This window comes from Oncorhynchus keta, chromosome 1 (assembly GCF_023373465.1).
Source record: "Oncorhynchus keta strain PuntledgeMale-10-30-2019 chromosome 1, Oket_V2, whole genome shotgun sequence".
NCBI classification, from domain to species: Eukaryota; Metazoa; Chordata; class Actinopteri; order Salmoniformes; family Salmonidae; genus Oncorhynchus; species Oncorhynchus keta.
This window is the reverse complement of record NC_068421.1, coordinates 26,340,347-26,355,821: the sequence shown is the minus strand read 5'-3', so window position 1 is coordinate 26,355,821 and position 15,475 is coordinate 26,340,347. Positions and strand designations below refer to the sequence as shown.

The following is a 15,475-nucleotide window of genomic DNA, read 5'->3' as shown; positions in this document are numbered from 1 at the left end:
CTGTTCTGGAATTACATAGTAGGTATTGATTATGCAGGGGAGGCAGGAGAAAACTGTGAATTTAAACGCTATAATTTAAAGCCTAAAATCTGAATCTTCTAACCGAGTGTCTCTGCTCTACTCTCCAGTGCCCCCACAGATCACCATTAAACCCCAGGACCAGATTTCCGCTCAGGGGTGCAGTGTCACCTTCCGCTGCGGCACCAGAGGAAACCCCTCACCTGCCATCTTCTGGAAGAAAGAAGGAAGCCAGGTAAAAATGATGGCACTTCCTGACAAACAGGAAGTGAGTGGTCAAGAAAGAGTACTTCCTAAATAAAACATTTTTTTAAATGACTAATAAAATTCCAACTATGTACTGTAGAAACTACAACATACGTTGTCATAGATAAATGGCACTTTAAACTGATCAACAAAGTAATGATGTTATGTCACATTTAAGTAGGGTTTTGATTTGTTTTAGCCTTATTTTGATCAGCAGCATACAAATAGTTTTCTCACCATGTTTGTTTGGTGGGGACTCATTTGATTTCTCTCAGCTTGAAACAAGCCAGGGAATTGTTCGATTTAACAATGCTTTTCACACATTTTTTTTGATTGCCCGTGCTCTTAAAGAGACGTTGCCCGAGGTGAAATGAGGGAGGGAGCTTGTTTGTATTTGGCTGTGAGAGGCGACAACCAATAGGTGTTGGAAGGAATCACAGGAAATGCGTTGGCGAGGAAGTCACTGTTACCTGCAGACAGATGAAGAGAGGGGGAGGAAGGATAGATGAGGGGAGTGACTCAGATGAGCTACATCATCTGGGAGAGGGGCTGCCTCCTTGGGAAATAGGCACAGAAACACTTTAAAACCTTCTTTCATTATAACTTACTATAAATACCTAATGATAACATTCTGATAACAGCGAGGGAACAATGAAGATCACTTAGTCTAGATGGTTCTAGTAGAGAACATAGAGGAGTTAACCCTCAGATCCGCCAGGCAGGGGGAAGTTGGCATGAGGCTCTCTGAGTAAGTTTAAATGTGTTCCAGTCTATTTGATAGTTGATGTGCCTGGTCCCCTGTTTGTGAAGCGGTTTGCTGTACTTTTGGGATTATCTTGTGACCTTATAGCCCTGGTCCTCTCACTCAGTCTAAGCCTCTTAGAGGAATGAAATGGAAGGCTGTCCCTTCCCCCTATTCATGCCCATCTCCCCCTCTCATCACTCTGGCCGTGTGTAAAGCATCTGTCAGCTCACATCAAGCCAACAGACCAAACCAAAAGTCTGTAGTTCTCCTGCTATTCTGTATTGTGTTGGAAAAGTGATGGCCATATAATGACTGGATACACCATCTCTCTGATTCATCACTAGCTAAGATGCAAGTTTTTCTCTGTGTGTGTGTGTGTGTGTGTGTGTGTGTGTGTGTGTGTGTGTGTGTGTGTGTGTGTGTGTGTGTGTGTGTGTGTGTGTGTGTGTGTGTGTGTGTGTGTGTGTGTGTGTGTGTGTGTGTGTGTGTAGATGCTGTTGTTTCCTGGCCAGCCCCTCTCCCAGTCCGGTCGCTACTCTGTTTCCATGAGTGGTGAGCTGTCCATCACCGACGTGCACCTGGAGGATTCTGGGTATTATATCTGCCAGGCCATCAGTGTAGCAGGAAGTGTCCTGACCAAAGCCCTGCTGGAGGTGGAAGGGGGTGAGTTTGAGGGATGGAGGGGGTTACTTTGGGACGAGGAAGGGCATATGGTACTGGGAGAAGAGCCCAGCAAAAATATATTGATATTACAACACACATACCTGTATATGGATGGGAAGATAGCCTTCGACAGCTCTACATAAACACTGTCAAATAAAGTGGACATTAGTGTGTGTGACAGGACCCACTGGCATAATATCCTGTCTGTTCTTTCCTCTCACCCATAGGTCCTTCAGACCGTGTTCCACCAATCATCCGTCAAGGCCCAGCCAATCAGACGTTGGGTCTGGGGTCCATTGCCCAGTTGCAGTGTCATGCGATTGGTGGACCCTCACTAAGGATCATGTGGGAAAAGGACGGGGAGAAGATTGTGGGGGATGACCCCCGCATGACCCTGATGGAGAACGGAACACTGCAGATCACTAATGTTGAGGTACTTGTATGATGTCATGGAATAAAAATATGGCTGTGATCTGGTTGTCTTTTGATCCTCATTAATAAATTAGTATCGCACGGCTGTACAGAAATGCCTGCCATCCATCATTGTTACATTTGTACTTTTTCCAAAACCAGAGGGCAACCAACAAATGTTTTTATGTTCTCCTCCATTATAAGTACCACTCTGCCACTCTGTACCACTCTGAAATCAAGGTGAAACTGAATTTCAAACCGACCTCTCTGGCGTGATTACCTGCCTATGCAGTGTGTAATTGTAATGTTAATGAAGGGGCTTGTTTGTAAATGTAAATGTGTTCTGCTTTGATGAAAGAGCAGTCCATGGCCCTTTTGTGCTGTGGCCTCACCTGGAGGTGAGCGTGTGGAGCGGGGAGAGCAGCCTGGTTTGTGCTAATTGACTGTGGTCACGCATGATTAACGATTTCAAAGCCTTTAATTACATCTCTGGCACAACTCTCTCTCTCAGCAGTGGTGTTCAGCAAACTTAGAGCATTAACACAAGGTCCAATGCATCATTGAGGCAGGGGAAATCTGCCATGTCACTGCGCTCAATGGAACAGAAGAGATGCATTAGCTTGGCATGGAGAGAGAGAGGGAGGGAGGGGAATGGAGAGGACGAGATGTAGCGGGAGAAAGAGGGGCTAAAAATATTTAGCCTAGCGATGCCCCCTCCTAGTCTTCAATATTTCAGCAGTGGTTAAACTCACAAAGAGTTCATCTGTCCACATACTACCAATCCATAAACCAGAGCTCGATGCTGTGGTGAATGATCTAGCATGAATTTATGTTGGTTACAGTAGACTGGCACTCTGCCAGCCCAGTGTTAGTAACACCATTAGGACAGTGGAGAACATAATGCTTCTTTGTTCACTGCATATATATATAGTGTATATATAATGTATATAATACAGTACTGTGGAAAGGGAGAGCAGGTAGACCAGGGGTGTCAAACTCATTCCATGGAGGGCCTAGTGTCAGCTGGTTTTTGGTTTTTCCTTTCAATTCAGACCTAGACAGTCAGGAGTGGAGTGACTTACTAATAAGTGAGCTTCATTCATTAATCAAGTACAAGGGAGGAGCGAAAACCGGTAGACACTCGGCCCTCCGTGGAATGAGTTAGACACCTGTGAGGTTGACCATGCACATGGGGAGATGAATCACATTTCAACTGCTGTTCTCTCAGGAGTGTTCAGCACATATGACGCCTTCTACTACTGTGGCTGAGTGATGTCTGCTTTGTGGCAAAGTGGCATTTCATAAAACATTTTAACTTTACACTTCTAAAAGTGAGTCTCAGGACGGCGGCAAAGCAGTGAACAAGGAAGCAATTAATAAGTAAAAAGAGGAGATCCGCTGAGATTTGCTCCACTCCACTTGGAACCAAGTATCTAAAGCACTGTGGTTCCATTGCTTTGGGTCCCCTCTCCTCATGAAAGGGAGCTAAAATGCACCTTTCTGTTGCTAGGATAAGGATTCGGGAATGTACACTTGTGTGGTGTCCAGCGCCACGGGCGAGTCGAGCTGGAGCGGGACACTCACCATAAGAGGTAAACACACACACTCACCTTGGCGCCTCACAAAACCATACAAACCCCATTGGTTTCAAATGATACAGTAAATGTACATTATACTTTATGGAAACCTACTTTCCTGCTTTAGCTACAGTATTCATCACTACTGTGTAGATAAATAGAATTGAAAAATAAACAGTCAAACTCAGACTATATCCCGGTACACCAAGTTACCATTATCACATTACCACTGTCTCATGTTATCTAATGGCGTATCCCTGTTTGTGTCCCAGAGGACGGAGCCCCTGGGTCATCAGTTCCCCGGGTGTCAGAGTCCATCCAGCTGCCAGGGCCGCCCCAGAAGCCTGTGGTGACGGATGTGACCAGGAATACCGTCACCCTCACCTGGCAGTCCAACCCCCACGAGGGTGGGGCCGCTGTCACCTCCTACATCATCGAGGCCTTCAGGTATGGTATGACATGCAAGGACTGGGTACCAGAGACATATTTAGAAACCGCATTGTCCAACCTCTCTTAATACATGGCTCTGCAGGGTACTATATAAATAGGGGATTTCTATTTCAATGCTGGGTACTGGGGTCTTTCTCGGTCTGTTGCTATATCAGTTGTGTCCTTGATTTGTATTCACATACAGCAATTCTCCATTTGGTTTAACATACATGTGCAACAGTGGCAGGAAATAATGACATGAAGGGAAAACGAGCCATGGCAGATTAAATCAAATCATAAAGCATTCTGGAGCATTCTGAGCCCTATGACCATGCCCCAGGACTACCTGACATGATGACTCCTTGCTGACCCCAGTCCACCTGGCCATGCTGCTGCTCCAGTTTCAACTGTTCTGCCTTACTATTATTCGACCACGCTGGTCATTTATGAACATTTGAACATCTTGGCCATGTTCTGTTATAATCTCCACCCGGCACAGCCAGAAGAGGACGGGCCACCCCACATATGCTCTCTCTAATTCTCTCTTTCTTTCTCTCTCTCGGAGGACCTGAGCCCTAGGACCGTGCCCCAGGACTACCTGACATGATGACTCCTTGCTGTCCCCGTTCCACCTGACTGTGCTGCTGCTCCAGTTTCAACTGTTCTGCCTTGTTATTATTCGACCATGCTGGTCATTTATGAACATTTGAACATCTTGGCCATGTTCTGTTATAATCTCCACCCGGCACAGCCAGAAGAGGACTGGCCACCCCACATAGCCTGGTTCCTCTCTAGGTTTCTTCCTAGGTTTTGGCCTTTCTAGGGAGTTTTTCCTAGCCACCGTGCTTCTACACCTGCATTGCTTGCTGTTTGGGGTTTTAGGCTGGGTTTCTGTACAGCACTTTGAGATATCAGCTGATGTACGAAGGGCTATATAAATAAATTAGATTTGATTTGATTTGGAGCAGAGAACATAGAATCAGTTGCATGAAGAAAAAAAGCATAATTTTCCCTGTGGTCCTGGACGGCACCGACCTGGGGCTATGGAAGGAGAGACTAGCCAGAGAGCTCTTATCACAGAGGCAGAGAGGGCAGAGGCTCTGGGCAGGCAGAGCCAGACACACATACAGGCCAATAAGCTGCCTGGCACTGAGACTGACAGCACAGTTTGAGACTAGACATTCCCATGGGTAGCTGTTAGCTACTTTCCTCAAACTTCATCTAACAGAGCAGTCTTTAAATAGAGCTAGCTGCTGGATGGGGACGTCTCCTATTATTCCTCCACTAACCCTCCTATGGCTAGAGAACAGGGCTTAATGGAAGAAGAGGGATGGTTGGAGGATAGCAGAGGGCAGATTGTTACTCAGGTCTTATTTTTACCTTTATTTAACTATGAACAAATTCTTATATTCAATGACAGGAACAGTGGGTTACCTGCAGAATGACAGTTTTATTTACCTTGTCAGCTCGGGGGTTCGATCTTGCAAACTTTCGGTTACTAGTCCAACGCCTGCCGCTCCTTACCTGCCGCCCCTTATCTGACACCTACTGTAGTTAAAACGTCTTATGGCTGCAGGGGCAGTATTGAGTAGCTTGGATGAAAGGTGCCCAGAGTAAACGGCCTGCTCCTCAGTACCAGTTGCTAATATAGGCATATACTTATTGGATAGAAAACACTAAAACTTTTTGAATAATGTCTATGAGTATAACAGAACTCATATGGCAGGCAAAAACCTGAGAAGAAATCCAAACAGGAAGTGGGAAATTTGAGGTTGGTCGATTTTCAACCCAGCTCCTATTGAATACACAGTGGCATATTAGTTGTTGCACTTCCTACGGCTTCCACTAGATGTCAAGTGTCTTTAGAAACTTGAATGAGGCTTCTACTGTGATGTGGGGCCAGATGGGAGTTCTTTGAGTCAGTTGTCTGGCAGAGAGCCAGGGCCTGGTCACGCGCATTTCACATGATAGCGACCTGCGTTCCATGGCTTTTCTACAGACAATGGAATTCTCAGGTTGGAACGTTATTGAAGATTTGATAAAAACATCCAAAAGATTGATTCTATACTTAGTTTGAAATATTTCTACGGCCTGTAATATAACTTTTTGAAGTTCGTCCGACGTTCGGCTGGACCTGCATGAGCGTTTTGATTTGTGTACTTTTGTTAGGGCGTTTAGTATCTGCTTGGACATAAATAATGGACATTATCAAAGAAATCAAACATTTGTGGAACTAGGATTCCTGGGAGTGCATTCTGATGAAGGTCAAAGATAAGGGAATATTTATAATGTGATTTTTAATTTCTGTTGACTCCATGGTGGATAATTTTATTTATTTTCATAGCACCGTTATTGCATAGTTTACTTTTTCCGTAAAGTTTTTTTTAAATCTGACACAGCGGTTGCATTAACCTTTCTACTAGACAACATTCCGCTGAAAAGGCAGCGCGCAAAATAAAAAAATATTTTTTTTGAAATATGGAACTTTCACACATTAACAAGTCCAATACAGCCAATGAAAGAAACATCTTGTGTCCGATTTTCAAAAATGCTTTACAGCTAAAGCACAACATATGATTATGTTAGATCACTGCCAAGTTGAAAAAAACAGCCATTTTTCCAGCCAAAGATAGGAGTCACAAAAAGAAGAAATATAGATTAAATGAATCACTAATCTTTGATCTTCATCAGATGACACTCATAGGACATCATATTACACAATACATGTATGTTTTGTTCGATAATGTGCATATTTATATCCAAAAATCTCAGTTTACATTGGCGCGTTACGTGCAGTAATATTTTGATTCCAAAACATCCGGTGATTTTGCAGAAATACTCATAATAAACATTGATAAAAGATACTAGTGTTATTCACAGAATTAAAGATAGACTTCTCCTTAATGCAACCGCTGTGTCAGGTTTCAAAGAAACTTAACGGAAAAAGCATAATCTGGGAACGGCACTCAGAGCCCAAAGCAGCCAGAGGAATGTCCGCCATTTTGGAGAAAAAAAAAGTTAGAAGCAACACCATAAATATTCACTTACCTTTGATGATCTTCATCAAAAGGAACTCCCAGGAATCCCAGTTCGACAATAAATGACGGATTTGTTCCATAAAGTTCCATCATTTATGTCCAAATAGCCACTTGTTGTTAGCGTGTTCAGTCCAGTAATCCATCTTCATGCATTTCATCCAGACAAAAACTTGAAAAGTTACACTCCTTCAGAAACATGTATGGAATCAATCGTTCGGATGTTAACATAAAAGCATCAATAATGTTCCAACCGGAGAATTCCTTTGTCTTCAGAAAAAGCACTGGAACACGAGGTAACTCTGTCGGGAGCGCTCGTCATGAGACCGAGGCACTATGCCAGACCACTGACTCAGAGGTCTCATGAGCCCCCCCCCCTTTATAGTAGAATCCTCATTCAAGTTTCAAAAGACTGTTGACATCTGTTACGAATCCCTTTTTGGCCCGGCACTCTAGGGGGGATGGTAACGAGACCCGTAACAACTCATGCAAATTATAATAGTGACAAAGTAAAAGTGCGAACGAAAAACCACAGACAACTTAATTACCGTCAAACACTCAGGATTTATTTGAAAACACACTGTAAAGGGGGAGCAGGAAAAGGGGCTGAGCTGGACCCAAGGAAAGAAACAAATATCCAAAAACACCCCTAAGCTAGACTAGCCTACTACTATACAACTAACTAACCAAAAATACAGTGGGGGGTCCGCCCAGTTCTACCTAGTGTTCTTAGACAAAGTAGTCATATGGGTAGTGTATGCCCATGGGCAACTTGTCTTGGTTCCCCCTTTCCCACCATCAAACACCATAACACAAACAATACTCACAGGTGGGGACAAAGTGATCTGGAGGTGCTAAAACAAACAAGAGAACTACCGAGAGATTGTATGACAGCGAGATTGACAGAGAGATTGAGTTTAAGAGGAAACAACTGAATGGGTTTTTAAACCAAGGGAAAGGGGATGTGATTGGGTAATGGAAACAGGAGGAGGTGTGTCTTCTGATTAGCGACTGATTGATGACTGATTGGGGAATGATGATTGCCACCTGTGAGGAGGGGAGAAGGAGTGAAAAGAAATACACACACACACACACACACACACAGGATACACACACAGAATACCTGTATCCGTAACAACATCTAGTGGAAGCCGTAGGAAGTGCAATCTCATCCATATCTTAATGTGTATTCGGTAGGCCAAGCTTTGAAAAACTACAAATCTCAGATCTCCCACTTCCTGGTTGGATTTTCTCAGGTTTTTTCGCCTGCCATATGAGTTCTGATATACTCACAGACATCATTCAAACAGTTTTAGAAACTTCAGAGTGTTCTCTATCCAATACTAATAATAATATGCATATATTAGCATCTGGGACAGAGTAGGAGGCAGTTCACTATTCATCCAAAAGTGAAAATGCTGCCCCCTATCCCAAAAAGGTTAAGGTGAGGTATATCTATATTTCCATGTCTAACAATTGTATTTTCATCAACATTTATAATGAGTATTTCTGTCAAATGATGTGGCTCTCTGCAATATCACCGGATGTTTTTGGAACTAGTGAACGTAACGCGCCAATATATACTGAGATTTTTTTAAATATAAATATGAACTTTTATCAAAGAAAACATACATGTATTGTGTAACATGAAGTCATATGAGTGTCATCTGATGAAGATCATCAAAGGTTAGTGATTAATTTTATCTCTATTTCTGCTTTTTATGACTCCTCTCTTTTACTGGAAAAATGGCTGTGTTTTTCGGTGGTGACCTAACATAATCGTTTGTGGTGCTTCGCTGTAAAGCCTATTTGAAAAATTGGACACTGTGGTGGATTTAACAACAAGATTACCTTTAAAACGGTATAAGATGTATGTTTGAGAAATTTGTATTATGAAATTTCTGTTGTTTTGAATTTGGCGCCCTGCACTTTCACTGGCTGTTGTCATATGGATCCCGTTAACGGGATTGCAGCCCTAAGAAGTTTTAAGGAGCAGGTCATAGTTCTCGTGCTGCTTCCTTAAGGCGTCCACATGCTTTCCAGGCAAGACAGGTCGGAAGAATTTGTGCATATATTATGACAACATTTTGTGATGTGTTTTTGTTAGTTTTGTACGAACAAAGGTTTTTGTTTTTTCGCCTGGAAAGGAAAGGTTTTTTCCCCTGTTCGGGCACACATTTTTTTTTTCTTCGGAGCCAAAGTTTTCATCCATTCTTCAGTGATTGGTCAACAGTAGGGATTCTTATTTTTTGTCATTCAACCAGAGACGACTCGCTTTCATGCAAATTTTTTAATTGAGAAAGACTACAACAAATATCTGAGTAGTAAATTACGCAACTGAGAAATCCTCCACAAAAACGTCAAAATTAATGACAGATTTTGGGAGTTATTTTAGATTAATTCATAGTATTTTGAGGAAGTGTTTACTGGCTACGGCATCTAAAAATGGTCAAACAGTACTATTGACACCTTTTCTTGTTTTTCAAGTGAAGGTCTTTTCAGGGAGTTTGCGAGCACACTAAGTCGGTTCCCGGCTAGGCGCCAGCCGAAATGAGGCATGCTAACGCGTTTGACTGGTTGGTTATCACTCACTGGGTAATTGACTGGACAAATCATACCATAGACTAGGTAATATGTACTATAGGTCCTCACTGAACTGAGACGATAATAGCATTACCCAACATTCATCAATGCTAGAGGACCCAAATTGTCAAACCACACTCATTGTTGCGTTACAATCCTCCGAGAATTCAACCTTTAATTGATTAATGTTATTTTCCAGCCAATCCGTTGGCAGTGTGTGGCAGACGGTAGCTGACCACGTGAAACAGGAGAAGCACACCGTCATCGGCCTGTACCCAAACACTGTCTACCTGTTCATCGTCCGAGCAGTGAACTCCTACGGTCTGAGTGACCCCAGCCCAATCTCTGAACCCATCAGGACACAGGGTCAGTATGGACACAGAACAGCATATAATATGTGTATAATCACTCAATCACTTTGACTTTTTCATAGTAAAGTGTTCTGTGCTGTTAGGCTGTTCTGAGTGCAGTGTGTTATGACATTAGGATGTTTTCAGTACAGTGTGGTATGAAATCAGGCTGTTTTCAGTGCAGTGTGGTATGATGTCAGGCTGTTCTCAGTGCAGTGTGGTATGACATCAGTCTGTTCTGAGTGCAGTTCTCTTGTGGTGTTGTAGATGGGAGTCCTACAGAGCAGGGGGTAGACCGCAGACAGGTGCAGAGAGAACTGGGGGAGGTGTCTCTCTACCTGCAGAAGCCTGTGGTCCTATCACCCAGCAGTGCCCAGGTCTCCTGGACTGTGAGTAAAACTGAGTGTCATAACCTGGAGAAACAACATGCAACTTTGTACTGTGCTCCATACTTTATAATATCTCGGGAAATATATAATTAACCACCTCTATGTCCCTCCCCCTGTGTTCTGTCATTGTTCAGGTGGCACGTCAGTCTCAGTACGTGCAGGGATTCAGGCTGCTGTACCGCTCCACTGGCAGCGCCTGGTTAGTCCAGAATGTGAAAGTGGGGCCTGAGCTCACCACTGTCCTATCAGACCTGCACACGGACACAGAGTACGAGGTGAAGGTACGCCCCTACTTCAACGAGCTGCAGGGACTGGACAGCCCCCTGGTGCAGCTACGCACCCCTGAGGAGGGTAAGACACACAGCGGGATGCAGGATGTTCCTTCTCTGTGAAGTCCGCAGGCATACAGCAGTTCACTATATTTTATTGTTGCTGCAAGGGCAGTAAGACTCAATTTTCCTCAGACATTCCCATAGAATTTATAAAGATTTGTTTGCTTCTAAAATGACTCAATGCTGTGATGTGTTATTGTAGGACACCACAGCCCATGCGTATAGGAACATGTATTTTATTGACCAAAGTCTCTTTGATTTCCTGGGTCTCATTAACCGACAGTTATCCATGTTCACATCATTCCAGTGTTAAGTGCTCCCCCGCAGGCTGTGTCGGTGGTCCAGCTCAGCAACAGCTCTAGCATCAGTGTCTCCTGGGAACCTCCCCCCGCTGATGTTCAGAGTGGTACAGTCCTGGAGTACAAGGTAAGATTACAGAGTGGAGAATGTTGAAGCTGTACCTGGTTGGAGGAAAGTGCTACTCTAGACTACTGTCTGATGTTAATTTAGTGAAAAGTGGGCAGTTAATTCGTCACTACAGCTGGTCGTGGGAAAGAGAAAATGTATTATTTGATTGAATCATCAATGTGCTGATTTTAAGCAGTCGGTTTTATCCTTGTTGCCAAAAACATGCTGTGCTGAACAGAAATGCTGTGCTAGTGGTTTTAATTAAACATTGCTTAGTATCAGTTAACAGCAACACTTCTGTAGGATGCAAAAACACAATTTAACAAATTTAGTCCTCAGATTTAAATCACTTGTCCTCATCTTGTCGATTGGATCTGCTCTTGGTTTGCTTTGCAGTCAACAAAAATAAACATTTTTTTCTCAGACTTTTCTGGGAAGGCGTTTTAAAGCCTATCGTATCCCCATGTCGTGCCGGCGAGCAAAAAAATATCTCCACTTCTGGTTCAGTTGTCCTCTTGGCAACATGATCGACTTGATGCTTCTAGTGTTATTAAATGTTGTCTGTCGTTTCTGTCCCTCTGGAGTTTCTGTCCCATTTCTGTCCCTCCGGAGTTTCTGTCCCATTTCTGTTCCTCCAGAGTTTGTCTCTCCACCACTCAGTATCAAGCTTGTTTCTCTGTCTGCCAGGTCTGGTGCCTGGGGAGTGACACTGAGTTGAAAACAGAGAGCCATATCAACAGGACAGTTGATGGAGCGGGGTTGTCCATCCTACTGACTGGGCTGCTGCCAGACCTCCAGTACAGTGTGATGGTGGCTGCAGTCACCAACTTGGGAGTGGGTGAACATAGCCCACCTATAGACCTAGTCCTCAGTGAGTCTGCTTTACCACTAGAAGAGACCCTTCCTTAGATGCAACATTAATAGCCAACATTAATAGTACCCTGGTCCTCAGTCAGTATGGTAGATTACTAAAGACGAGGCTTGAGGTTTTTGAATAGTTTGTTACTGGTATACAGTATATCAACACTACTTGCTAGAAACCAATGGGGTAAGTTAGTTGTCTGTTTATTCAGGAAGCCATATTGGAAATGAATTTGCCGGACTGATAACCTGGACTCTCTATCATTCAGCCCTGTCACTGGACATGCCTTCAGACCCTCTGCAGAAAGACAGCAGCCTCAGTCTATCAGAGCAGATCACGGGAGTGGTCAGCCAACCAGCTTTCATCGCTGGGTTGGGTGTGGCCTCGTGGCTGGTGCTCATGGGGTTCAGTGGTTGGCTATACTGTCGCCACCGCAGGAGGAAAGACCTGGGACACTACACCACCTCATTTGCCTACACACCTGCAGGTATACTGTAACATCCTTAACCTCAACCCCAACATTGTATTCACATAGCATTCAAACAATACCATTAGCATTACACCACTAATCTGTTCCAATCCTGTCACCATCACGTTTGCCAAGTCTGGGTATCTGAGTGTCTTAAAATGTGACTTGTAATCTGTGGGTTCAGAATCCTAGTGTTGCTGTGATCTATGCCTTTTAGTGTATCTAGGTCAAACTCAGCAGCATGGCTGCAATGTGTTTGATGCCATTCCCCTCAGCAGCCTCCACTGCTTTGAGTAAGATGTGTTTATAATTGCAACCATTGCTTTTGTTGTTTTTCCTGCAGTTGGATTTGCTCACAGTGAAGGATCTGGTCTCAGCAACGGAAGGTAGAGATCTTGGTTTTACTCAGATATTCAATGTAAACAAGAATCAAATCAAATTTTATTGGTAACATACAAGTGTTTAGCAGATGTTATTGCGAGTGTAGCGAAATGCTTGTGTTTCTAACTCCGACAGTGTAGGAATATCTAACTTATACCCAACACACATCTAAGTAAAGGAATGAGTGGACTCTTTTTATTACAAACAGCATAGACTTACAGTAATATCTGACCTTTTAGTTCTCTCCATCTGCCTACAGTAGACCAGGGATGCTGGACTCCAACATGGGGAACTACCCATGGCTAGCAGACTCCTGGCCAGCCCCTGGCCTTGCCCACAATGGAAAAGACTCAGTCAACTGTTGCTCTGGCAAACTGGACTCTACAGACAGATACTACAATGGTGAGAGCCCACAGTCACTTCTTGCAACTTAGGGTGGGATAAAATGCAGTAGTTTGAACAGAGGCAAAATTAATAGTAATAAGCCGCCATTGCTGCTCAAATGATGGAACCTATTTGAGCTTTTGTGATTGACCAGGAAATTGCAGAGGGAAGATGAAGTGGTTCATTCAAGGAAATGGGTTCCACTTTACATTTTTTATTTTATTTCTATTTCTGTCCCGCAGTTGGCATCTCCAATTACCTGAGCCAGTCTGAGAAGTACAGCTCAGTGTCCACAGACAGTCCCATCTACAGCACCATCAATACAGCTGCTGCTGAGGACCTGCAGGGTTTAGCCTACTACAACAAATACTCCAACACCCCCTACACCCAGGGCTCCAACACCCCCTACTCCCAGGGCCCTGACCCCTATGCCATTACCCCCGTCCTCTCCAACTCGGGCCTCTTCGGTCTGGAGCAGGACCTGGACCAGTTGACCATCCAGTCTAGAGAGTACGCCAAGCTGCAGTACGCCAGGACAAGCAATGGTACAGGCAGCTATTACACTTCTCACGTACTGTAGTTAAGGGCTCATGGAATGTTCGTTAGTGAGGATATAGCTAACTCTGTTGCATAGTTGATGTGGGTGTTTGTATGCTGTACACAAACGTATCGTACATGCATATGTTTAACAGAGCTAATTTCTAATGTTCTCTTCAGCTTGATTTAAATAAGTATGTGGGTTGTCTGCTGTCTCTCTACTGTAGCCAAGCTGGTGAAGCAGACTGGGAGAAGCAACTGGGAGGATGTGCTATCTCTACCACTGCCTGCTAATAAAGAACGGGGTTACACAAAGAGAGACAGGGATGAGGGGAGGAACAGGTAACACCTAGCGCCATATCCCCCATAGACACCCTCCCATGGGATAGCTTGTTAAGTACAGATGAGGGAACTAACGGTGTATGGAGGGAAATGTCAGTAGAGAGAAGGAAAGCCAGGAGTGCTGAAGTTGTTACATATTGAACCCTTTCTCCATAACTCATTGTGATTTTTCCTGGTGTTTCCTTTTTATCTATTCTCTGACGCCCTCATTTGAGGGCTATGTTTAGTTTGAATGTATGGCTTGCACTCTATTTGACCTGATAGTTCACCTGAACTATATAGCAAGAGTTCGTGACGTTAGGGCCAGAACCTGTCCTCCGATTCTATCCAGATTGTAAACTCTAATGATGTTTACTATGGTTAAAGTTGGAGTTAAAAACATTCTTGTCTGGAGGCTCAGGAGAGACTCTTATTGTGGCTGCATCAGGGGGAGTGTAGAGTGACCTCTAATTGACTGTGACAGATGAGATTGTGGCCATAACTGGGGGGACCTAGCTGCTCTGACTGTACATCGTCTTTTGTAATGACATTAGCCACCGTCTGACAGTGTGGATTAGCACTTTCCTGTTTCAATAACATGTCCTCTATTAAATCTGCTCTGATGTCCTCTGACGTTGTCACGGCAACATAAATCATTTGAAGTCACTCTTGTGTTTTGTAACCCAATGCTGCTGGTTCCTCTTTTAAAATGTAACTCTGTCAACTACTGTTACTGTCTCTGAATATGGCTGTTAATGTGCCTCGAAGACTTTTCTTGATGTAAAAGTATTGTGTAAGATAGTCCCCTTGATTTATACTGGGGTCTTACTGACAATGTTTTTCACTGAATGTGTCAGGTCCTCTTAGTTGTTAAACCAGGGGTCTTTTCTCCTCTTCCTCCTGCTCCCAGTAGCTCAGATGAGGATGAGGAGGACTGGTGTCCCCCACTGCCAGCGAGGACCTACCTGATGGAAGGCTCCAGGGACGAGTTACCCAGCCTGCCCTCCTCCAGAAGAGAGGAGCTGACCCAGGGCTCCACCTCCAGCCTGCGGTCCACAGCCATACTTCCCCCCTCCCCTCAGGAGGAGACACACACCCTCAACCCCAACGGCAGCCCCCCGCTGCAGCACTTTGACCTGCTGGCCTGCTACGGGCCCAGTTCCCATGTCTCCCATTCCAACCACAACCTGTTTGCCAATAAGGATGATGCCAGCGGGCCATATGATGTCAGCGGGCTATACCACACCAACCAATGGGGAGACACCTCCATGGGGGAGAGCTATATTTCAGAGAGGAGTGGCGGAGGAGGTTAGTTGAACACACCTGTCCCCCTAT

At 44.2% G+C, this 15,475-nt stretch overlaps 1 protein-coding gene across 3 annotated transcripts in view; it reads left to right on the top strand.

Annotated features, from left to right (window-relative positions):
- The window catches only part of LOC118359690 (roundabout homolog 2-like), a 58,817-nt gene that overhangs the window by 40,603 nt on the left and 2,739 nt on the right, over nt 1-15,475 (top strand). Inside the window, exons 7-22 of one of the 3 annotated variants that reach the window (XM_035738525.2) lie at nt 129-253; nt 1,501-1,672; nt 1,900-2,105; nt 3,594-3,675; nt 3,933-4,107; nt 9,907-10,073; nt 10,325-10,446; nt 10,581-10,797; nt 11,086-11,204; nt 11,874-12,057; nt 12,317-12,535; nt 12,861-12,903; nt 13,161-13,300; nt 13,525-13,827; nt 14,047-14,161; nt 15,051-15,448. In XM_035738525.2, coding sequence (XP_035594418.1) covers nt 129-253; nt 1,501-1,672; nt 1,900-2,105; nt 3,594-3,675; nt 3,933-4,107; nt 9,907-10,073; nt 10,325-10,446; nt 10,581-10,797; nt 11,086-11,204; nt 11,874-12,057; nt 12,317-12,535; nt 12,861-12,903; nt 13,161-13,300; nt 13,525-13,827; nt 14,047-14,161; nt 15,051-15,448 — 2,787 coding nt within the window. Of the gene's footprint in view, nt 1-128; nt 254-1,500; nt 1,673-1,899; nt 2,106-3,593; nt 3,676-3,932; nt 4,108-9,906; nt 10,074-10,324; nt 10,447-10,580; nt 10,798-11,085; nt 11,205-11,873; nt 12,058-12,316; nt 12,536-12,860; nt 12,904-13,157; nt 13,301-13,524; nt 13,828-14,046; nt 14,162-15,050; nt 15,449-15,475 lie in introns of all 3 variants that reach the window. The other 2 variants (XM_035738435.2, XM_035738348.2) reach the window with 2 other exon arrangements.